The following is a 24,108-nucleotide window of genomic DNA, read 5'->3' as shown; positions in this document are numbered from 1 at the left end:
GAGGTTCCTGGGAAGCAGGAAACTGGGATTCGGGTTCTGGCTTTGCCAAAATATATTGTGTGTCCTTGGGCAAATCCCTCACCTCCTTCAGCCTCGTTTTCATTTTCTCCAAAATCAAGGATTAGACTTGCTTCTTGGCTTCAACTCCCCCCACTCCCTCCCGCCGTCCTCCCCCCCCCACCCCCAACACCTGCAGCCTCCTGCTAGCTTTTCTGCAGGGTGTGATTCTTAGCTGCAGAAGCCCTGGGGTATGGTTTCCTTTCTTGCCGGGAGGGAGAGAAGCAAGATTATTTTTTTAATTACGCAGCTAAGATTAGGCAGCAATCTACATTTTAAAGTGTTATTAATAAGAGTCTAAAAGTGTGCGAAGAAGCTTGGGAGTTGGAATGTGAAATGAGTTGGGAAACATCTGCAGAGGCACCGGCCTCAATCAGGGATGTTTTTTCTCTGGGTGCCAAGTGACTGCTAGGTGTGACTGGCAGCCTGATGTGCCGCTGGGCTCCTGGAGGAGCAGGAAGCCCAAATACTCGGCCAGAGCAGGGGCCAGAGCCCCTCAGGGCAGGGGCTTACGGTCCAGCCTCTCATGATGGTTCTTTGCAAACTGGCTTTAGAGAAAGAGTGATAGTCATGATATTTCCAGCACCTCTATTTAGAGTTTATAAAGTGCTTTCATGTTTATTGTCTCCCTTTTCATCATAGTCCTGAGAGGTAGTTCAAACAAGTCTCACTGTCCCTTCAGGAGTTGGGTGAGGGCTCTTCAATTTAACTTTCTTCCTTTAAGAAAGGTGGTGTGCTATAGACGAAAAGCCCTGGACAGGAAGTGGGGAGCTGGGCACCTGTCCTGGGCCTCCACCTCCCTCCCCAGCTCTTCCTGTCCCCTTTTCCTACTTTGTATTTATAGCACTTAAAGTCGTTTGCCAGGGGATATGTTTTATGTGATTTTTGTCCATTGTCTGTCTTCCCCCTGCTAGAATGTAAGCTTCGCCAAGGAAGGGAGTTTTGTCTGTTTCGTTCACTGCTGTGGCCCCTGGCACCTGGGACAGCACCTGGCTTATAGAAAGTACTCAGTAACCATTTGTTGAATATTGAGAGTGCCCGACTCTGTTTCCGAGTAGTCTGTGTGAAGAGTCATTTGTTTTCCTTAGTTTTGTATTCCCTTTGGGGAGTTGGATGGGATGGTCTCTGACATCCTTGGTGGCACATAAAAGCTTGTGGTAAGAGCAATGCCTGTAACTCTTTTTCCTTCCAGCAAACACTGAGCACCTGCTCTGGGTCAGGCCCTATGCTAGGTGCTGTGAGGAATACAGACAGCATAAGGAAGGATCATTGTTCTCCACCCTTCAGTGGACATGATGGTTAATTTTATGTGTCACCTTGACTGGGCCATGGGTGCCCAGATATTTAGTAAATGTTGTTCTGCGTGTTTCTGTGAAGGTGTTTTTGGAGATTAACATTTACATCAGTAGACTGAGTAAAGCAGATTGCCCTCCCTAATGTGGGTGCGCCTCATTCAATCAGTTGAAGACCTGAATAGAACAAAAGGCTGACCCTTCTCTGAGTAAGAGAGGATTCTCCTGCCTGACAGCGTTTGAACTTGGACATCGGCTCTGCAGGTTTTGGACTTGCCAGCCTCCATAATCATGTGAGCCAATTCCTTATAATAAATCTTGCTCTATAGAACCTACTGGTTCTGTTTCTCTGGAGAACCTTGACTAAGACAGTGGGCAATGTAAGACATGTCATCAAATGAGCTTATATTTGGTGGCATAGAATAGTAGTTAGAACAGGGGTACAAGCACCATGCCAGTGGCTCCTAAGGAACGGATGGCCTATTCTGACTAGGGGATGATGGAATACTTTAGGGAGGCAGTGGCTTTTGAGCCAGGCCCTGAGGATGAGAAGGAATTCTGTGGGTGGAACAAGCAGGCCGACCAGCAGTGCAGGCTGGGGCACAGCACAACCCTGAGGCCTGGGAGGGAGGAAGTGGAGCAGGCCCTTGACAAAGGGACAGTCACCCAGCGCTAAGAGAACAGAGGTGCTTGGAGGGAGGGGCTTGTGGAGGGCGAGGGAGCCAAATACACGAACAGTCTAGGACTAGGGCTTCCTGAGATGCCCTCACCAGGTTTGGAGAAGAAACCAGTCCTCCCTGCTTTTGTCTGGGAAGCCCCCATCCTGCGTGGTACAGACAGTCCTACAGCTGGTACAGGGGCTCCTCAGGTGCAGTCTGTCTGGACTTCTCTCGCCAGTGCCCCTGATTTGACAGCTAATAAAGTGAGTGGTGAAAATGGAGCAGCCGTGTGGAGTGCCTGGCATGTCTTAGGACTCTGATCTTTGTCATATAGGCCGAGGGTGATGCTCCCTTAGTGATCTGGCCGGGCTGTCTTTGTGCCCCTAGCCCACACAGGTGTCCCTGTGACTCTGAACAACCTCCAGAAGTCCTTGGGGACTGTCCACTTTTAAAGAGGCAGTGTGGGCCAATGAAAAGTGGAGCTGGGGTCACACGGACTGGTGGGTCCCCTGCAGGGCAGTGACTGGGGGCACCGACTGGGGGCAGCTGGAGGCTCTGAGCTTGAGACTTCACCTCCCTCTATGCTTCAGTTTCCTCCCCTGTAATTTGAGGATTATAATAATGCCTTCTCACGGGGTGTTTTTGTGGACTAAATGGGACAATCCATGTAAAGAGTTTGGCATGAAGTAAGTGCTCTCAAAACATTGGTTATTGTTATTATCATCATCATTATTGCAGCTTTGCCACTTCCAAGCTGTGTGATCTTGAGCAAGTCATTTAACCTCTGTGACCTGTTTCTTTTTCTGTAAAATGGGATTCACACCAATCATTCAGTGTTGATTAAATTATATAACTTCATGGCAGTGCCTAAAATAGAGTTTTACACAGAGTCAGCTCTCAATAAATAATTCTCCCCAGGCCCTTATGTTTTTTTTCAATCTCTTTGCAGGCTGCTTCTTCTCTTCATTTTAGTTGGACAGCTCATGTTTGGAAATTTTATTCCTGTATTAACTAAAAAAAATTCCAAACCTTTTGTTATGTGATATTATTCATGATACAACTTTGGAGACTTGGGAAATTTTACAAAAGCAAACAAACAAACAAGATATACAGCCAAGTTCCCAAATTTTAAAATTGGTAACCATAACATTGTAAATCAACTGTACTTCAATTTAAAAAAAAGAATGCATATATATGTAAAACTGAGTCACTTTGCTGTACAGCAGAGATTGGCACAGCATTGTAAATCAACTAGACTTCAATAAAAAGAATTGTTAATCATATTAGTGGTCTTTGATATTAGAGTGGATGTTTTATTCAAGGACACTGGTCAGAGTAAATATTCAAAAGGTGCCAAGAAAATTAGATTGTACACCACTCACTTTGACCCTGAGGATTTTTAGACATCATTATTAAAGTTTAGACCAAGAAGATGTCTCAGAGGTCATCTATCCCAGTCCTCTTATTGTATGGATAGGAAAAATAGGGCCCCTGGAGGGAAGGGATGTGTTCAAGATCACGTAGCCTTGGAGAGAAGCCAGGATTAGGATCCAGGTCTTCTGAGGCTCTGGTTAAATCTTCTTATCTTCTCCAACTCACCTTGCTTCATCTCTTTTCCATTGCTCTCTTCCACTCTCTTCCTTTTTACCCCCTGGTTTAAATTTATTTGTGTTGTGTGATACGATGTGCCGTATACTATGCTTGTATCTTACAAAAACCCCAAAATCCAATGGTGAAGCCTTCAGTTCTCTTCCTCTTCTTTATCAGTAAGATAAAGAAGATGACTTACCTAAGATTTACCTAAGATGTCGGTAGTTGGCAGCTGGCAGAGAAGGTTTGACAAATTGGTAGAAATTGGGGGTGGAATGATGGAAATCCTTGGTAAGGCTGTGGTGTTCAGTTTGGGAGGATAGTAGTAATAGGGGCTAACATTTACTGTTATGTGTCATGCACTATATGAAAAAGTATCCTTGCAGCAGCCCTACAAGGAAGGTGTTATTTTTCCATTTTTCAGATGTTGAGTAATTTGCTTAAGATTATGGAGCCAGCAAATGATAAAGTTTAGTAGTTCGGAGCAAGAAGTAGGTAGGAAGAGATGGTTAGATTGTTCATTTGTTCATTCAAGCAACAAATACTTTATTGAGCATCTACTCTGTGTTGGGCACTTTTCTAGGATACAGGGATGGGCAGAAACAGTCCCTGCTATCACAGAGCTGACTCTCTGGAGGATGAGACAGACTTTAATCAACAGTCCTCCTAATGAGCATACATTTATAAACTGAGACAAGTTCTCCCAAGATGAGGAACATGGTTCTCTGAGATTGTTGCACAGAAGAGTCTGATCTGGGTTGAGGACTGAGCAGAGTTGAAGAGTGAATACAAGTTGACTAGGTGAATGGGCTCAGGGGTAGAGGAGACAGCGGGGGGCGGAGGGAAGGGGTGTGGAAGCCTTGAGGAAGAGCAGGATGGCACGTCTGCGTGGGGGAAGCAGCCTGGTGTGCCTGTGTCCAGCCCCTGTCCTCTGAGCTCTCCCCTCTCCTCCTCCTTGCACAGGAAGACTAAGCTTGGTGACTCTCGGGCAGTTAGTTTGGTGTTCGAACTTCTTGGTTTTTATCATCAAGTGCCTTTTAATGAAGTCTCTGTCCACGTGGCAGAACAAAGGATGGGTTATAGAAATGAGGTTCTTACACTCTAAGGACTTAGAATTAATAACCCTGAGAGTAACAAGTGTTTGCAAATGGATCAATTATATAATAAATATAACTCATAGGTGCAGAGAGGCCTCCTCGTGTGTGTGTGTGTGTGTGTGTGTGTGTGTGTGTGTGTATACTCCAGAAAGCATTGTACATTTGAGGTGGGAGGGACTAAAGAGGTTGTGTGGACTTTTTTCTGCCTGACCCATGGGATTCTTTTTATAACATCTACCTCTATTTGCTATAACTCCATTTTGATATCTTCAATGGCATTCTGTTTCCTTCTGGGACAGATTATGTTAAGAAAATATGGATGTTCCTTATATCACACTGTAATCTATCTTCTTATTGCCTTCAGGACCCCTTTTCCCAGAACAGGGTAGAAATTCCTCTTCCCCTGAGGACCCAGATACTGCTGGAGCAGCTTCTCACTGTGCCTGTTGCTGTGGCTGCAGCACCTGCCCCTACCAGCATCCTGGGCAGCCCTCTGGCTGGTGAAGGAAGCTGGCTCCGCGACCATTCCCCATCCACCCCCCTTTTGCGTCTTCTCTGATCCCAGAGCACCCAGGGATTTGCACCTCATTTTCTTTCTCCTCATTCACTCCTCCTTTATTTGTATTTGACCATTTGATAAGATGTTTGCACAAGGCTCCAGAAGATTTAAATCATTTGGTAACAATAATATTGCATGACTCCTGTCAATGGAACCCCTGATCTAGCACCCTCTGCGCCTTTTTAAATTTTTTTTTTTAACATCTTTATTGGAGTATAATTGCTTTACAATGGTGTGTTAGTTTCTGCTTTATAACAAAGTGAATCAGTTATACATATACATATGTTCCCATATCTCTTCCCTCTTGCATCTCCCTCCCTCCCACCCTCCCTATCCCACCCCTCTAGGTGGTCACAAAGCACAGAGCTGATCTCCCTGTGCTATGCGGTTGCTTCCCACTAGCTATCTATTTTACGTTTGGTAGTGTATGTATGTCCATGCCACTCTCTCACTTTGTCACATCTTACCCTTCCCCCTCCCCATATCCTCAAGTCCATTCTCTAGTAGGTCTGTGTCTTTATTCCTGTCTTGCCACTAGGTTCTTCATGACCTTTTTTTTTGCCTTTTTAAATTTTAATGGCACACCCCCACCTTCCCACTAACCTTGAAATCCAGAAATCTCAGAGTGCTGTGTATCTCCTCCCGTTCCCTTTCTCTTACGTCAAATGGGGTGCCAAGCCTTGCAAATTCTTACCCCCCTGCAACGATTTCAACCTTGGCTTTAGCTGATGCCTCTTAGGCTTGTGTCACTGTAGTGGCTTCCTGCCTTCCTTCCGTTTTCACTTGCTCCTTCTGTGACTTTGCTTGTCCCCTCTCCCACTCCTAGAACCTTCTCCCTGTCAGTAAGATGGGGCTGGTAAGAATACCTGTCTCACGGGGTTGTTGGGAGGGGTAAACAGAATACTGCATAGAGAAAGCTTAGAACAGTATATAGAGAATTCCTAGAACAGAATGCTTAGGCACATAGTGGTGCTGGAGAGGGAAGTGTTAGGTATGAATATTATTATTACTGGCCCCCTGCAATCCTTTGCCAAATGTACCATCCCCCAAACACTCATTTCATCAGGCCCCACCCCTGCCCAAAAGTCTGCAGTCTCCCCATGGTCTATGTAGCAGTAGTTCCTAAAGTGAGCATGCAAGATGAATTGCCAGGGTGTGGGAAGAGAAAATTCTGACTTCTTTTATGTTTTTATCTCATTGTTTTAAATTTTCTACTTTTGGAGTGTGTTTTCACTATACAGTTTTGAATAAAGGTACCTTTATAATTCCCATATGTGTATAATGCAAGTGCATACTTTAATAAATAAATGAATATACATGTATTAGAGGTATGTTAAAAATATTTTGCTGATAGGGGAGTGCAAGCAAACAAGTCTGGAAGGTCAAGTCCAGACCGTGAGCCTGGCGTTGCCTTGAGGTGGCCCCAGCCTGGCAGCCCCGACTCACCTCCGCCGCCCTGCCTCGTGACCCTCCCTCTCTCCACCTGCCCCACCTTGTGCCTTTGGATTTCTGTCGTTGCTTATCCCCTCTCCCCACTCCTGGAACGTTCTCCCTGATCTTCCCATTTTCTTTTCCTTTCCAGAAGTTCACCTTAATGCCACTTGTTCCATCAAGCCTGCCGGGGCAATTCCAGCTTGGAATTCCAAGCTTGCTCCCTGCAAGCTCCCTAGACAGTCTTTGTCAATACCACTCATCTGGCCCCGTTGTTTTCTCCATTGCATTGGGACCCTTGGCCGTGTATATTTCTTGGCTCCCTAGTTATTCTGTTAATTTTCGCATGCATGTGCCTTTAAATTATATTTTACTTGCTGACTTTATTTTGAGCTGTTTGTCATTTCTCCCATTTATCTGGAGACACATACCTATACTCGTTGGATGGCATTAATGTATCTATTTTTTGTCACAGTAATATATAATTATTTAATCTAAGGTAGATTCATTTGTCATACATTTGGGATGTGAATGTCCTTGGATTTGCCAGCTTGCTTCAGCTCGAGGCAGACATTTATCTACAGTGCATTAATGAACATCTTTTGTATGTGGATTCATTGTTTTCTTTTACTCCAGGTGACCTAAAAATCGTAATCCTTGTGCTTAATGCCTTTATTTCACTGCTTATGGTTCTGAGGTCTGCATGGTCTCTTGGGAAGGAGGCCATTCTAGTAAGGAAAGCTGGATGGTACACAGAACATATCCATTTAATCTGAGTTTCCCCCCCACCTCCTCAAACACTGTCAGAATGGCTGTTTCATCAGCCAGGTTTCATCAGTTTGTGACAGCAGCTGTGCAATCATTGGATCTGCCATTGGTCTTGGAATCAGAAGACAGAGGTTTATAATTTGCTTTTACCATTGGCTGGTTTTTTTTGGACTTGATCAAGTCATTTAACCTCTCAAGTCATCTAATCTCCTCTGTAAAATAAGCTTAATAATCTATACTTCACAGAATTTTTGTGAGGATTAATTGAGATATTGTCTGTTAATGTGCTGGGCTCCTGGGAGGTGGTCAATAAATGTCTGTTTAAAGGAAAAAGAAAAGAGCCTCCTTTGTCCCCTGTGAGCCTTCTGATGCAGAGTATATTTTGGGGAGAAGCAGACAGACAGCTTCAGGGAGTGTACCTACCTGACTGCACAAACTTAGGTCGGAACCCAAAGTCTGGCCATCCAGTCAGCCTGGTTGTCTCTAATAAAATGTCTGTGGCCTCCCCAGGGAGCATGAAGATTAATTAGTTCATCTTTGTAAAGTGCTTTGAAGGTGAAAAGTGCTACGTAAGTGGAATGGTTGAATTGTTATTGGAAATGTAATCATGGTAGCACCATATTCTGGCAGTCTTGCCTGTCTTGGACATCAATAATCAATAGCAGAGGAGGTTCTCAGATGTTTTACTTGATAAGAAAGGATTCACGGTGGGGTTTGTGATAACATAATTCTCTCTGTAGTCTTGCAGTTAGCAACTTGCCAGTTCTTCTCAGCAGAGGAACGCTAGGACCCTTTAAGAAGTGACAGTCTCATCCTCTGGCTTCTTGGGAATCTCCCTGCTAAGGCAGTCTGGTTGTAAATCCCAGCCAGCTCAAGCAGAGGGACAGTTTGCCAGTTTGGGATGCTTTGTGGGTCCTGGGCACATGAGCTTTTTTTGGGCTAATCCTACAGAAGTGAAGGAAGTGTGTTTATGCAGTGATGTGGGCCAGTGTGATTAACCAATACAGAGTGGTACCATGGGCTAGTAGAAGGAGTGTGGCTTAACTGTGTGACCCTGGGCTGGTCACTCCTTTGAACCTTAATTTTCCCACCTGTTAAATGGGATCCTAGTAGTTGATGAGTACAGTAGTAAAGGTGGCTCAGAGGAGGGAGGGTTTCACCCGTTCTGTGGAGAATTAAGAAGTCAAGAAAGGTTTTGCAGAACTGGTGGTCCATGAGCTGGACTCTGAAGGTTGAGCCATAGTTTATCAAATGAATGATGTAAGGAAAGGGCATCCATGGCAAAAGGAGCAGCACTTGTGAGGCCATGAAATAACACATCTGAATGGACCCTCTCCCTGTCCTTGTAATATATCTGGTACCCCATGGGTTGCACAGACTTTGTTCCCTCTTCGAGGAAGCCTGGAAGAACTTCTTGGTATCTATTTTGGTGTCCGTGAGCAGATTGATCCTGAGAACTGTATCCCTGCAGAGCCCTGTACCCCTTCAAAATTCTGACATTTCCCCCATGAGTCTCTGGTTGTTTTTTAACTGACACTATAAACCGTATGTTGAATGTGGGACCAGATGAAGCTTTGATACTAAACACAGAGTATGTAGTAGATTTGTCTAGAATTTAATATGCATTACTTGGTGTTTTGTCTCTTAAGCAAAGTTTCTCTTTGTTAAAATAAACATGTATAAAGAATTTATACAGCGCACATGGTTATGCATATTTATTGCAGAGAATCTGTTAATAATCTGTGCCTCATCAGACTTTGCATTTCTGTTGAAATAACAAATGTGGCACTCGGTACAACTGAATAAGTTTGGTGAATTCTCTCTTATCTGGGAGAAAAAAGGCCATTTCTTTTTTCCAAACTTCATTTTCTTCATTCGTCTTTAGCACTGGCCAGCTTCCCAGATGGTGCATCTGGGGGACTGGATGCTTTTCTGGCTGTAAATGATTTTGTCTTTTTTTTCCTTCTCTCACTCCCTTCCCTCTAGCACACATAGGCACTCACCTTGGGACTATTAGAATTGCTCCTGTGGGTAAGAGCATAGACTCTGAAAGGTCCTCGATGTTACATGGAGGGAAAAACACATGAAACTGGCCATTAATTGAGCTCAGAGTAAGGCCCTGAGAGACTGTGGCCTGGGGCAAGTCCGGAGCCTGGGGAACCTTAAGGTGGCTGACAGAGGGCTCTGGATTGGGTGAGAGGGAGGGGAGCCTGAGAACAGACATCATCTGTCCCTGCAAAGTACAAGGAGGGTGGTGGGGAGGGGAGTGGGTGCGTAGGCCATACAGCGCCGTTGAGGTGTTCTCTGTGGCCATGTCCATATCTGTTAAAATGCAGGAGCCCAACCTGTAGAAGTAGCCTCTGTTGGAATCCAACTTTGGCACTCAGCCCTTGTTTGATCTTGGTTAAGTCATACATCTCACCTCTCTGAACTTCAGTTCCCACATCTATAAACACGTGAATATGCACACTTCTTTACAGGAAGATAGGAAGGCTCCTGCTACATGGTAGTTGGTACCAAAATTAATGATCATACTTTCTCTTGTAATTCTTTGCTTACCCATGAGAGCACAGCTGTGGAATATAGCCTTAATTCAAATATTTTTTTTTCTTTTTTTAGAAACTGGCAAGGTGTTTACCTGGGGCCGAGCAGACTACGGTCAACTGGGGAGGACATTGGAGTCTGATGAAGGCTGGAAACCAAAGAAGCAGGATCCATCCCTCCGCTACTCCAGGCCATCAAAGAGCACACCCTCCTCTCTGCATTGCTTAACGGGAGCAACTGAGGTAGGAAGTGACCTCTTTCCGCAGAGGTGATGCGTTTCTTTTCCTTATCTTTCAGGGGAGCATTCACTGAGAGCCTACTGTGTGCTTATAGTTTAGGCCTTATGGTGGGTTCCATGCAGAAGCCTGAAGGGGTCCTTGCTTCAAGTTGCTCGGGTTTAATATGGTAGAAAAGGCAGTTACCTGTCTACCTGTGCCACAGGGCAGACTGTGTGTGACTCCTTCAAAGGTTCCAGGGGCTCTGGATCCACTTCGGAGAGTGAGAGATGAGTTCAGGGTACAGGATTGGGTTCGGCTTTGTGGAGGACATGGCTTTGAGCTGTGCCTTGGAGGATGGGGAGGCTTGAGCAGGCACTGTGAGAGAGAGGAGGACTTTCCGGTGGGCACAGCAGCTGGAGCAAAGTCATGGGGGTGGGAAAGTGAAGAAAGTGTTTGGGGAGCACTGGTAGTTCTGTCTGGCTGGAGCACGGTGTGTCTGTGGGGCTGAATATGAAGTAATATCAGAAGGTTGGAACCTGATCAGAGGGGCCGTTAATACTAAGCTGAGTATTTTGCTCTTCTGTTTATATTTCCCAGTGTAGAAAACACGGTAGTTCAGTTGTTTATTCAAGCCCCTTTAGTTCCCTGAAATGTCTTGAATTTCTGCATTTAAGGCAAGAGTCTTAATTTCTCCAGGGTATGTGTTTCTGTTACTACATTTTACTTTACTGCTGTCCTTTAAAAAAAAAAAGAAAAAGAAAGGTCTAGGTTTTTGAGAAGAATGGGGATGGCCACTCAGGAAATGTGCCTCTGAACCCAAGTTGTCTTAATGAAGGAATTCAGTCTTCATTCAGTCTGTCAAAAAAAATTAATAAACTAGTGAGACTTCTGTAATCAGCATCAGACTAATTACAACCCTCTCCATACCTAGAGGGCTTCCCTTCCCCTGGGGCCTGCCTGGCCTCCTCCTTCCAGGTATGTAGGACGGTTCTCAATTTCTGCCTTACATCCCAGCCCTGGTCCTCCTGGGCCTTTCCTTGGTGCTGGGTTGAGTCTGTCAGTCTGTCTGTCTCTTTTTCTTTAATTGTAAAGGCACTGAACAACACCACAAGGACAATTTAGACATGGTAATACTAGTAATAAAACCACCCATAATCTTACCACCCTAACGCAGCTACATTCCTTTTCTGCATATACACATGTACATACTTTACAAAGTTATAGTGATGGCATTTATAATGTTTTCTATTCAGTGGTAATTTATTTTATCACAAATGCTTTGCTTTGTTTCATCTTGGTCTTTAAAGATCATTTAAAATGGCTGTATAATATTATATGATTTGAAGATTCTGGGATTTTCTAAGTCATTCTGTGAATGTTGGACATTTAGATCATTTCTCTTTTTTTTGGTCACTATAGTGAACTCTGCAGTGAATACCCTGTTGAACTGTTTCTTTAAGGCAAAATCTTGGGAATGAAATTGCAGGGTCAAAGGCCATGAGCATCTTCATGGCTTTTGCTGTATTTCTCTAGATTCTGTTTGAAAGAAGTTGACTCCAATGAAAGAGGGAATGCAGTACTTAAGCTAGTACTGTCTGCTTAGTGAGGGAAGGTGCTGAGAGCTTGATATATGGTGCTTTAGACTCTTTAGCTTTCCTTTTCTTTCCCAGAACACTTAAGACTTAGTGGTCAGGTAGCACAGCAGAGGCATAGAGGCTTCATGGGTTTTTCTGAGTCTCTGGTTTTATTGGTAAGATGAGGGTAATAATACCTACCACAGAAGGTCATCGATGAGGATTACATGCCAAGTTCTTGGCACTCTCCAGGCACTCCGTAACTGTTGGGTCCTTTCTCTTCTTCCCTTTGAAACCTTTGAATGCTGTGTGGTGGCAACGCTGTGCAGCACTATAACAGACATGGCCAGTGTAAGCATATAGCCAAAGAGCCTCACACTGATGTGACTTAAATTATTTAGCTTCTTGGCAGGGCAATGTGAGGAGTCGGCTTGAGCCCCGAGCCCTATGGCAGCTTCATTTTCGTGCTCCCCTCCATCTGTGCTCTGGTCTCTGGGAAGCTGGTGCTCGTGTGTGTTCTCACTGGTCTCACTGCAGGTTCAGACCCCAGGCTGTTTCCTGCTGGTAAATTGGGTCTGGGAATTCTCTCTGCTGTTCATGTCCCGGTCTGGCCTGTCAGGCATCTATTTGCTGGAGGGCCAGAACTATAAGCTGCTAGGGGTGGGTTCACCTTGGAAAAGACAAGAGCTGTGCTAAACTGGGTGATACCCTGGCAGGGGCTTGGCCAGGGAGGTGCACAGACACCTGGGGAGACAGGAACAGCCATGGAATAAACTGATAATTCCTGACCTTCAAGGACCTGAGTGTCCCATAGCTGGCCAGTTACCTTCTTCTATATCCAGGGATAAGCAGAGGGAGGAGTGAGCTGTCTGGGCTGAGGCCTCAGGTAGGATGTCTGCCCAGAAGGGTCCAGAGAGACAGCCAAGTGAGAGGGGAAAGCACAGGTAGACAGAGCTAGACTGTGGTATGACCAGCCCCTCCCATGAACAAAAGAAAGCAAATAAACACAATGTTACTTGGTGGTTATTATGGTCTAGGCAGCGTGCTAAATGCTTTACATATATTCTTTCCTTTTCACAATAAACTTGGGCACAGGTGTTATAATCACTGCTTTAAGAATAAGGAGACTATTGGGTAAGTCACTGGACTTGGATCACATAGTAGGTAAACAGTGGGGCTGGGGCTTGGACTTGAGGAACTTGAAGCTCACATACTTTCTGTATGGATGAAGTAACGGTGCATATGTACCCTCACCTGCAGGAAAGTTCCGGGAGTCAGGGTCTCTGATTCCCTGAGAGTCTCACTTCGTGCGCTGTCAGCTTTGCCTTAGGTACTGGCTCTCTCTAGCCCCTCTTGGAAAATTCCAGGGAGAGCCCCGTGGTTGGGATTACCCCCGTGAGCATGTCAGGGCAGGGTGCGTGTGAACAGGTTTGTTTGCTCCCTGACAGCAAACATACACACCAGCACCTTTTTGCTTTCCAAGCTCCTGGTGGGGCTGCTCCCTGCCCATTTCCTGTGGAACACTGGCTCTGAAGTCCACTCAAAGGTGGAAGCCTGCACTTCACAGGAAGAAGGGCCTGTACTCACTTAGTGGGTACCGTGGGGCTCCCCCAGGATTCTGAAGCAGCTACAGCAGGGTACCTGGTGTGTTAGTGGGACCATCAGGAGGCCTGCTTGACTGACGGTCAACAGCCTCTGGGGGACAAGGTCTGGATTGGGGGTCAGAAGGCCTGGGTTCTAGCCATGGTTCTGCCCTGACAGGGTGAACTTGGGCAAGCCCCTTTCCTCCTTACCCTTAGTTCCCCGATACGTAGGTTGAGGTTGTTAGACCAGGCGATTCCTATAAAGTTGCTCATAGATCTAAGACTCTCTTCCATCTCTGATTCTTATTTTATGGAAACGATCACTACTTAAATTTGTAATGACTCCTGCCTCTAGAGTCCCTTGGTGTCATAGCCAAGCTGCTGGCTCAACTTTGGCAGACCTGGGAACGTTAACTAATCTAGAAGTTCCAGACTTCAGTACTGCTTGAGCCTTGCTCTGCCTCTTTGCCTTGGCTCTGTTCTCTGCCCTTGTTCCTTGTCCCCAGGGCTTCCTGTTCCATCTTAGGTCACTGGGACTTAGTATGATGCTCCCACCTGGCCCTCCCAGGACTTGCAGTTTGGCTTTGACTCCCGTCCCTGTGGCTGTGACCTTATTGCCGGGAACAGGCAGACCTTGGTGACTCTACCTTCCTGAATTCCCCTCCCGCCACCCCCTCCACTGGCTCTGTGCGTTCTGTCCCACCTGTGTGCGTGTCTCCTGGGTTTACCCCCTGCTTGGCTTTGGGCTCTTGTCCATTCCTTGTCAACCCAGTGAACACTGGTTGACACTTACCATATACTTGCTTTGACCACACAGTGGCTGTGGGTGGGGAAGTGGATACAAAGATAAAGAATAGTCTTTGCCCTCAAAGAACTTCCACGTACGTAAATAAATTCCTTACCCTGTAGAGTGAAAAGTACTTTTAGAGGTGTGTACGAAAGGCTAAGGGAGCAGTGAAGGTGGAATAATTTATTCTGAAGACACTAACAAAAAGAAGTGTTTGGACTGGGTTCTTAAAAATGAGCAGGAGTTTAGCAAAGGGAGAAGGACATTCCAGGCAGAGGGGACAACACGAACTAAGGCTGTGAATCTGGATCTGCTTTTAGCTCCTGGTACAGTCGGGATGCCTGTCCCTTCCAGTGGTCCAGCCTAGTTTTGTAGTCTGGCTGCCTATTTCACCTGCCCCATCACTGCCATCCATCCTTCTGATAGGAGTATGTCTAAAGGAAAATAACTCTTGCATACGTTATCTCTTTTGATCCCAGTGTGATGCTGTGAAATAGGCCAGAATAGGAATGATTACTCTCGTTTTATAATTGAGGAAACTGAGGCTCACAGAGGCTAGCTGGGAATTAAGAGAAGACCTGAGACAAAGAGCCCTCCCGGTGTTTCTGAGAACCTTGCTCTGGGCTCAATCTGCAGCCATGGTCCTGAGTCATGTTCCTGGTTTGAATTCTGCCCACGTTTGGTTGAGGAGCACCAAATCCCAGCCAGGGAGCTCAGTGCACACGTGCACGTGTGTGCACACACGCAGCCATTGGAGCAGCAGCAGGAAACGTGGAAATAAACAAGAGTCGAACCAGGGATTGGGTAATTGTCAAGCCCAAATGCCACCAGCCCTCATTTTGCTGCAGGACTAAAACTGTTTGTTGGAGAATCAGCCTGTGCACAGGGTCTAAGTGAAATCTGTCAGAATGAGTGGGAAAGAAGCTATTTTTAGTTTGCAGAGTCACTCACTCGGCTGTGTTAGCTGAGGTTTGAGCCAGTCCCCTACGCTTTCCACAGTGTTATTTCTGAAGGAGAAATACCACTGGAATGCTGTGTAAAACACATTAATGAACCTGGAAGTTTCCAGGGTGTCTTTGTCCTGCAGCTCCCTCAGAAGGCTGCCTTTCCTGAATGACCTTCCTCCTTTCCTATATTTAATGCATTTCTAATTTTAAGTTTGTGTCAAGACTGGGACTTTGGTGCCCTAAATAACACAGAAATCTACCACCAGCAATCAGCTGAGTCCGGAGGGCTCTGACAGAATTGAACACAACCTGAAAAAGCATCCCCAAGTAGCTCTCTGGTAAGTAATCCGCAGCGTCATCGCTCTTCTCAGAGGGGCAGGAGGTCTCTGAGACCATGGTGGCCAGGTTGCCCAAACCTTCCAGGTGTAGCGGTTTCAGAGGCCTCCCCAGATGGGGTGGCAGTGTTCATCCAAACACGGTTTTGCTGGAGATTAGAGAAGCTAGCACATCTGTGCTGTAGCTGCTGACCTAACGGGGAGAAAAACACAAAACAAACCTCAAAGCAGGGGACTGGATTTGTCCGTGTGAACACTCAGGAGAGAGAAAGAGCCACCAGCCAGGGCTGTTTTGTTTGAAAGAGATGGTAAAGCATCTGATACAGAAGCATTTATTTACTACCTGCTGTTTTCTTTTATTTGTATTTATCATCTCTTCTCACTGAAATATAATATCCAGGAGGGCACGGGCCCTTGTCGTCTTGTTCAGAGCTGTGTTCCCAGTGTCTGGAATAGCTCCCGGCACCTCATAGGTGGTTAGTGGATGTTTACCGACTGAGCACATGAGGAGGAGGTGGTCTCAGAGGGTGAGGCCCTTTACAGCTCCTCTTCTCTCTCTCTCTGTCGCTGCAGTCTGTGCCTCTCAATCCCAGGCCAGTTCCGGAATAGGCATTTCCATGTTCTCAGGCATTTGGGCATCAAATGTCATGCAGAGCCAGAGGACAGGCACCAACCCTGTAATGTGCCTGAACAACCCGGAAGGCTCTTATGAAGTCTGTTGATGGTGAGGCTTCTAGTCCTTTAGTGCTTTCCAGTTTACCAAGTGCTTTCACGCATATTCATCTTCGCTTTTTCTTCTTTTATCTGGCAAACGCTTATGTGTGCCCGTCTGTCCGGGCACTACATTCATCGAATGGGGGGAGCAGAGAAGAGTGGGACAGATCCTGTCTTAGGAGCTTGTGAGCTGGTGGCAGAACTAAGAAAAGTTCATTGCAGGACAAGCAGAATGTGACAGAGGCTGTGAGAGAGTCTGACATTGAAACTATGTTGATCCCATCCCTTCCCCTATCCTTGCGGACCTTTTCTTTCTTGCACTTTTAGTCCCTATGGTTCTGTTGGATTCTGCACGGTTGGGCTCAGGGGGGTTGGGGTGGAGGTGGTGACTGGAAAGCCTTCCTGAGTTGGAAGCTTTGACATTAAATTAGTTCTCAAGGGAGCTAATGTGAAGTAACAAGGCAATTTTCGCAAGAACTTGCATTGAGAGGAAAGCAGAGGAAGAGCAGCCAGATAGAGCCTGAGTATTGACAAGAGAGGGAGAAAGCAAGCCAGGAACTGCAGTGTCGCAGAAGCCAAGGGGATTTCAGCAGGGAGGTCAGGGAGCTTGGAGACTGAGACAAGACCACTGGCCTTGGTGATGGGGAGGGGTGATGACACTTCTGAGAGCAGCTTCGAAGGACATGGGGCGAATGAAAGGGTGAGGAGAAATACAGGCTGCAGGTGCAAACAACAGAATCGAGAGATTCGGTGGTCAAAGGAGGATGAGGACGAGCTCAGGAACTCGAAAGGAGAGCTTGGTTCAAGTTAGGTTTGTAAGCTCGGGGAACCTGAGGTGGGTCAGAAGGCTAAAAGCAAGGATTAGAGAGAGGGAAAGAGAGAGAGAGAAAGCTTCTGAGGACAGATGCAAGAGGGAGGCAGGATGGCTGGAGCAAGGCCTCCAAGGAGATGAGGGAGAGGAGGGAAATCACTGTGAAGGGGTTAGTTCTGACAAGAAGGAAGGATACTTTTTCTTTCAGGACAGGAGTAAAGAGAAAAGGGGATATGGGAAGATGGAAGTTTCCAGGTGGAGAAGAGCAATTCTTTCATTGAAGTGTGTGTACCCTTTGTCGTCATGTTTTATGTTAGTTTTATTTATTTATTCAGTAAATGTTTACTGCATCCTACTGTGGGCAGCACCGTACAGTGTGCCAAGAATTCACAACGAAAAGACAACGAAAAGTTGCTGCCCGATGCTGAAATACCGTGTTTATTAGTAATACAGTACTTATTAACATGTCCATCTCTAAATCAAACCTAGAGTCTTTTGAAGGCCCACGCTGTCTTATTTATCTTTGTATAATTAGGGCCAGGCTCGGTACAAAGTAAATGATCAGTAGAAGCGTGCTGAAACAGTGTGAGAGCTCCTGTTGGGTGGCTTAAATCTTCCTGCTTAGATTGAAAGACAAATTGTCTGCCTGCGTGTTGAGGTTAGTGCAGGGAGGCCTTCATGGAGGCACTAGTTTGCTTTACTCTGTAGTGGGTGCGTCCAGCACAGTCTGGTAACTGCCTGGAAACGGGAGAAGAACTATTCCATTACTGACTCTGATCCCTGAGTGGTGGGTAGAGCAGATGTTGCTGCCCTTTTTCTATGGAGGTTCAAAGAGAAAGCTGTCATGAGCTTAAGGTTATATACTACATGGCAGAACAGGGACTTGGATCTGGCTCTCAGAGCCCTCCTTCTTCTCATAGCTAGCCCTGTGCACCAACAGCTTCCTCTCTGGACAGTTCTGATCACAATGTGGCCCTGGGCCCTGGCTTTGGCTATCGCTGTGTGGTAGTTGGGTCTGACGGAGACCTGGTAGCACTCTCCAGACTCATAATCTGGGTCATTGTCTTATGAGGAAAAGCAGCAAGGAAAGGACTGGCGTCAATGAGGACTAGGACAGAGACATTAACTCATGATTGTGGTAAACCCTAGTGCTTGCTGGAGTTGGAGGTGTGATGGACAGAGGCTTGAATGTGGAGTGAGACCAGGGTTGGAATTTCTGCTCTGTCACCGACAACTCATATGACTTTGGGCCAGTCAAAACCTCTCCAAGCCTTAGTTTTCTCATCTACAAAATGGGAGTAATAATATCTGCTTTGCGTTGCCCACAGAGCTATTGAAAGATGCAAATAAGCTATATAAGGGCTTTTATAAACTCTAAAGTGCTGTACAAAAGAGTTACTGTTGGGTTCATAACAAGTGAGCCACTTTATGCTTCAGACACAGGTTTTATTATAAGTCTGAATCAGAGCTGCTCTTCTGTCTTAATCATTTGAGATCTTAGGAGCTACAAAGAACTGTCCTGGATTTTGTGGTAAATACTTCTTAGAATCGGAACCAGTGAAAATATCGGAAGCCAGGTGCTTGGTAACCCACAGCCAATCTCCATGCAGGGCCGGGAAGGGTGAATTCCTGTCTTTTGAGGTAGGCATCAGCATCAACAGCAAGGATGTTTCCGGAGCTTCCTCTCAGCAGCAGAGGAAATTCATCAGCGCTGATTTAAACTCCAGTGACCTCGTGTCACCACCATGCTCTGCAGCATTACGACTGCCCCAGGCCGTGCCCGGGGTCACCCTGGAGTTGACCAGCTGTCTTTTGTTGGCTTTGACCTTGAAAACAGGGCTGTCCCAGGGTGAAAGTAAATCATGCCAAGGTTTAGAGTGAAAACAGAAGCCAACGAGGCTTCAAAGGAGGCTGCAGTGGTTTGATGAGAGAAATATGAGGTCTCTGAAGGCTGAGTGAGCTGTAAGTGAATCGATTGGCCAGGGCTCTAAAACTACCTCCATCTCCACCACTGTTTCTCTAGCTTGGACCCCCATTATCTATTGCCTAGTGACAGTGACCACCCCTTAGTTGAGAACCCCTTGTCTCTAGTTTGTGCACCTTCTAGCTGCGCCCACCCAGCTGCCAAAATGATGTACTAAAATATAAATCTGATCATGTTATGCTCTTATTTTTAAAAAAAGATTTTAAGAAAATATGGAGGGAGGTGGGAGAGGGATGGATTCGGAGTTTGGGATTAGCAGGTGCAAACTGGTGTGTATAGGATTGATAAACAACAAGGTCCTACTGTATAGCACAGGAACTATATTCAGTACCCTATGATAAACCATAATGGAAAAGAATATGAAAAAGAATGTATATATGTATAACTGAGTCACTTTGCTGTAAGTAGTAATTAACAACATTGTAAATCAACTATACTTCAATTAAAAAAAAAAGAAAATACAGGAAGCATTTATTCCCACAATAAACACTTATTGGAAATGTACTATATGGAAGAAACTTAGCTGAGCCTTCTGGAAATAGAGGATAATAAGACCCAACCTCTGCCCTCAAGAGGTAGGAGAAACACACAATCCCTAATCTCCACAGCTAGTTGTGCAAATAATGCAGTTATTAGAGTGTGACTGTAGGCCTTGTTCACCACTGTGTCTCCATCACCTTAATTAGTGCCCAGCACACAGTAGGTAATCAGCAAATAATTATTATAGGGATGAATGTATACCTTTACTTTTTGGCCTCCCATCTAGGATGATGTCTATAATCTCTGGCTTGTCATAAAAAGCTCTTCTTGATACCGCCCCTGTCAATATCCAGCCTCACCTTCTACCAGTCTCTCCCTTGCACCTTGCAATACATCTGTGTCAAACCAACGAAATCGTCATGTTGTTTGATACTTCTGGGTCTTTGATTCTTCTGGTTCTTCTGCTTTCCTTTGCCCTTGGCTGCTTGGACAACTACTTCCCCCCCCACCCCTGCCCCCCAACAATGGATAACAAGGACTATGTCTTACATTCATCTCAGTATTCCTGCCATTCAGCCTAACAGACCTGCCTCTTCTTTCTTTCTCAGTTTTTCTTTGCTTTTCTTAGCTTGGTGCCGTTACCCACCTTCCTTGACTCTTGTTGGACTGCTGTCCCTGAAGCCCTTTTCCACCTTTCCTCAACCTCCCTTGTCCCTGAGACCTCTTGTGATTCCAGATCTGGCATTTGGTGGGCTGCTGGAGGCCTGGCTCCTTGGCTGTGATGAACCCTGGCCTTCCTTTTGCCTTTCTTCAGTGCCTTCTCCATCCCACACTGACCCCGTCCAGACAGCTGGACCTCTCTGCCAGTTCCACTAGCACAGGAACCCTACCCTGAGCAGAGCCTGGATTTTGCCAGTCTCATTGCCCGGGGCCTGGACTCTGTGTCCTGGACCCCTGGTCACTGTTCAGGACCTTGTTCTGAATTCCCCAGTAGAGTGCCAAGTGTTTGATTCCGAGGGTTTTTGCTGCTCAGAGCTTCCTGCTTGGAGGCCTTCTTTGATATTGGCAAGGGCCTGAATCAAGCCTCTCTCTGCCAGACCCCTTTGGGTACGTTATATTGAATGGCTGCCTTAGGAACCAAGCCTGTAGTCACCCCTCTTCCCCAAAGGTAATCCCATCCAGTTCCAGCCTCTTCTTGGCCTGCAGTGTCCTGAGCCACTGAGGCCTTGGCTGGTAGGTGCCCCATGAGGTAGATAAAGAGAAAACATTGCTCTTGTCACTTCCGAGGAAGCAAACCAGGCCATACTTCTGGCATGTAGCCTTCAGAACCCAAAGACCCCAGGCCGTTTGGTAGTGGGACCACCAAATTATGACTAGAAGGAAGAAGTTAGTCTTTGTATGATTGTGTAATTCCCTTCTGTGATGTAGTGGTTCTCTCTGTGGGAACACTGTCAGTGCTGGTGGCCACCTCCTGCATCTGCAGATTGCTTTTTGGATGAGAGCTGTTTTTACTGGATGCCTGGTGTCATCCAAGATGGGGGGTACTGGCTGTGGGTAGCAAAAATGGAAGGAATCAGAGATATGAAAATAGCAGCTGCTATGACAATCAATCAACAGTGAAGCTTCTGGCTTTTCAGAGGGGCCAGAAATGTAAGGAGAAAGGAAAGCAGGAGGCAGAGTGGGAGCCACTAATAGGTGCTGGGAGGCTGCTTGTAGCTGCCATGAGGACCTTCCATGGGCCACTTCAGGAGACCGAGCTGGCTGGGGACAACTGCTCATGGTCGCTGAACCAAATGTAGCCAGCACTCCCAGGATTGAGTGAGGAAAGTTCCTCACTTTAGAACAATAATTTAGTCATTCTTGAGTATCTCCTCTGTAGTTTTATTTCCATGTGATCCTTTTTGTGTAAGATTTTTTTTTTTTTTACTAGCCTGGAGCATGCACACCATTTGATGATAGAGTCTGTGTGAAGGAGCAACCAATAGAAAAAGGACTTGGGAGAATCAAGTGACTTTACATTGTCGTTTGATTCTTGGACAAACTGCTTTACTTCTCTGAACCTCTGATTTTGCAACTGTCAGATATGATACTGCTTACTAGGCCTGCCTCTGCAAGTTGTTGTCAAAATGATTATGAATATGAAAGCATTTTATAACCATGAAGCAACAAACAAATGTAAGTTAAATTGGTTGACTTCTCTGTCATATCCAGTCTTCTGTGGGTTTTCAGGAAACTTCCATTTCTTGTAGCTCTTTGCAAATTGTTGTCAGTTATTAAAGAGCTGGAGTTTGATATGAATCATTTCCATGATTCTTGTGTTCCTCTTTATCCATTATTACCTGTCAGTGCATTTGAGCTGTGGACTTGGAAAGTGACAACAGGGAGGACATCTAGAGTCCTACAGCTTTCTGAATGGGATGTGACTGATGGTATAAATCTCCTACAGGTAAGAGCTGAGGACTTGGGAGCAGAGAGATCTAGGGGCAATGTCAGGGAAAAGAGTTGTTGGCCAGGTTTCTTGAGTCTTTGGCAGAGCTTCTTAGAGGAGTTGAAATTTAAAGGCTGGGGGAGACTGAGTTTGGTGGGTGAGAAGATCAAGGCTTTTCAGTCTTCTGAAGGATCTATGGGAAGAGGCTGGTTCCTTCTGAGATGATAAACCTGGTGATGGTATTGGCAGGCTTGGGTTTGAGCACAGAGGTTGGCAATTAAGAAAGACTTGATGGGGAACATTAGGATTTTTAAGAAATAATAATAATGATAGCTCCTATTTGTTGAACATTGACTATGTACCACACGTTGTGCACTGTATAAACATCACTTTCAATTCTTATCTCATTTCCATGGAGCAGTGTACATCCCCATTTTGTAGATGAGGAAACCAAAACTTGGGGAAGTAACTTGTCTGAGGACACAGCTAGGGAGTGGCAGAGCTAACACAGTGGCAGTGTCCTGGACTAATGGACATCCAGGTGACTGGATGGTGGTTGTTCAGGCTGGAGGGCAAAGAGGTGACTGAGAATGGTGCTCACCACCCCCTCCTAGACATCCAGATGGTGCCCAAAGAGGTAGAGCCTGTGACAGTTCCTTCTCCCCTCTTTGGTGTCTGGGCACAGACTAGGGGAGGTGAATGGCTTTCCTTCCCCAGAAACTCCCACTTTAAAGCTGGGACAGTGAAATGTGCCTTTGAACAGTTGAGAAAGGATATTTTAGTTCCTCATGGTCCTTTCTTGGGCTTCTGTTTCCATTCATAGTGGCAACAAGGATGAGTTTCGTAGTATTTCAATCCCAGCCCCCTTATCTGCAAATCCAGGTTGTACCACTTTACAAGGCTCAGATTAGAGCTTACCTAGTTGATTCTACTTTGGACAACTCCAGTTGTCATTTCAAATATAAACTACTTGAGGACAGGTACCATGTCTTGGTTGCAGTTGTATCTTTTGTGCATGGCACAGTGCCTGTCAGAAAGCAGGTGGTTGAGATTTGTTGCAGAATTGAATGGAAACCTCTCCTCACCTGTTACTATTTGATTTTGCTCTAGCATCTGAGCACCTTGTGTGTGGTGGTCTTCCAGAGGATAGCATATGGTGCTGGAGAGTGGGCACTGTATTTTAGGATTTGGGGGGAATGTCATACCCTGAAGGGCAGGGGGCAAGGGGCTAGGTCACACAGCAGGCACTTGGAGAAGCCTCGGGGATTTGAGCTCCACCTACTCAGGAGCAGGCTTGGAGGGGTCTGCCGGCGGTGGGGATAGCTGTAGGTTGCTGACAGAGTTGTGATGTATTCGTTCTGGAAGGAGAGGAATGGAAACAGAACGCTGACTCCTCCAGTTGTCTCAGCTTGAGGGTCATAGAAATATAAACATCTTTCTCAGTCTGCAGTGCTCCATTCCTCAGATGCCTATTTAAGGGGAAGAGCACAGAGGCAAGAAAATGGTACATTTCCCTTTGCACCCCTCAAGGTGAAATTTCTGCTACTGTTCAGGGACTTGTGGGAGCAGTTCCGTAGTTACTGCTGTACAATGCATTTATCATTCTACTTCCCTGGCACATTTTGCCAAGCTGCATAATTTCCCCGTTCTTTCCTATACTCACCAGCTCCATGATGATGATGCGTGTGGTGGCCTTCCCGATCGGAGTTTGCGGTGTAGGGGAAAGAGCAGTGTCTTAGCTAATAATGATAGTGGGTAGCATCCACCAAGTCCCAGTGGGGTGCCAGGGTCTCTGCTAAGCACTTTCCGGACATCGTCCTTTTAATCCTCGTGACAACCGAGCAGCATTGGGATTATTATTCCTCAGTTTTTAGATGAGGAGAGTGAGGCTTGGGGGTGGTCACTTGTCCAAGGCCACATGGCTAGTAAGTGACAGAGTTGTGATTAAAATCCAGATCCTACTGTAAAGCCTATGCTGTGAAATACCAGGATTCCATTTCGAACTCAAATGTTAACTCTCTGTGGGACCTGGGGTCAGAGACTCTGCTTCCTGGGCCTCAGCTTTCTAATCTGTATAATGACAAGCAATTCCAAGGGTTCTTCCAAAGCTCTAAGGCCACTAACATTCTGGTTTAGTTAGAACTCTTCCCTATCCGGATTTCTTTTTAGCTTTAAGATTTTTTTGTTTGTTTTGTTTCATAGTGACAGGCTAGTTGCTATGCATTAATTCCACAGTAACAACATTAATAT

The 24,108-nt window shown here is 45.8% G+C and overlaps 1 protein-coding gene across 4 annotated transcripts in view; it reads left to right on the top strand.

The window, feature by feature from the left end:
* Nucleotides 1-24,108, top strand: part of SERGEF (secretion regulating guanine nucleotide exchange factor) — a 256,969-nt gene that overhangs the window by 36,832 nt on the left and 196,029 nt on the right. For all 4 annotated transcript variants that reach the window (XR_009504666.1, XM_059931220.1, XM_059931219.1 and 1 more), the window contains exon 9: nucleotides 10,073-10,239. Coding sequence is in view for 3 of the 4 variants with exons in the window: in XM_059931220.1 (XP_059787203.1) it covers nucleotides 10,073-10,239 (167 nt within the window). In the remaining variant the exon portion in view is untranslated. The remainder of the gene's footprint in view (nucleotides 1-10,072; nucleotides 10,240-24,108) is intronic.

The sequence above is a fragment of the Balaenoptera ricei genome, chromosome 8 (assembly GCF_028023285.1).
Source record: "Balaenoptera ricei isolate mBalRic1 chromosome 8, mBalRic1.hap2, whole genome shotgun sequence".
Taxonomy (NCBI): Eukaryota; Metazoa; Chordata; class Mammalia; order Artiodactyla; family Balaenopteridae; genus Balaenoptera; species Balaenoptera ricei.
This window is presented reverse-complemented; position numbering and strand designations above follow the sequence as displayed.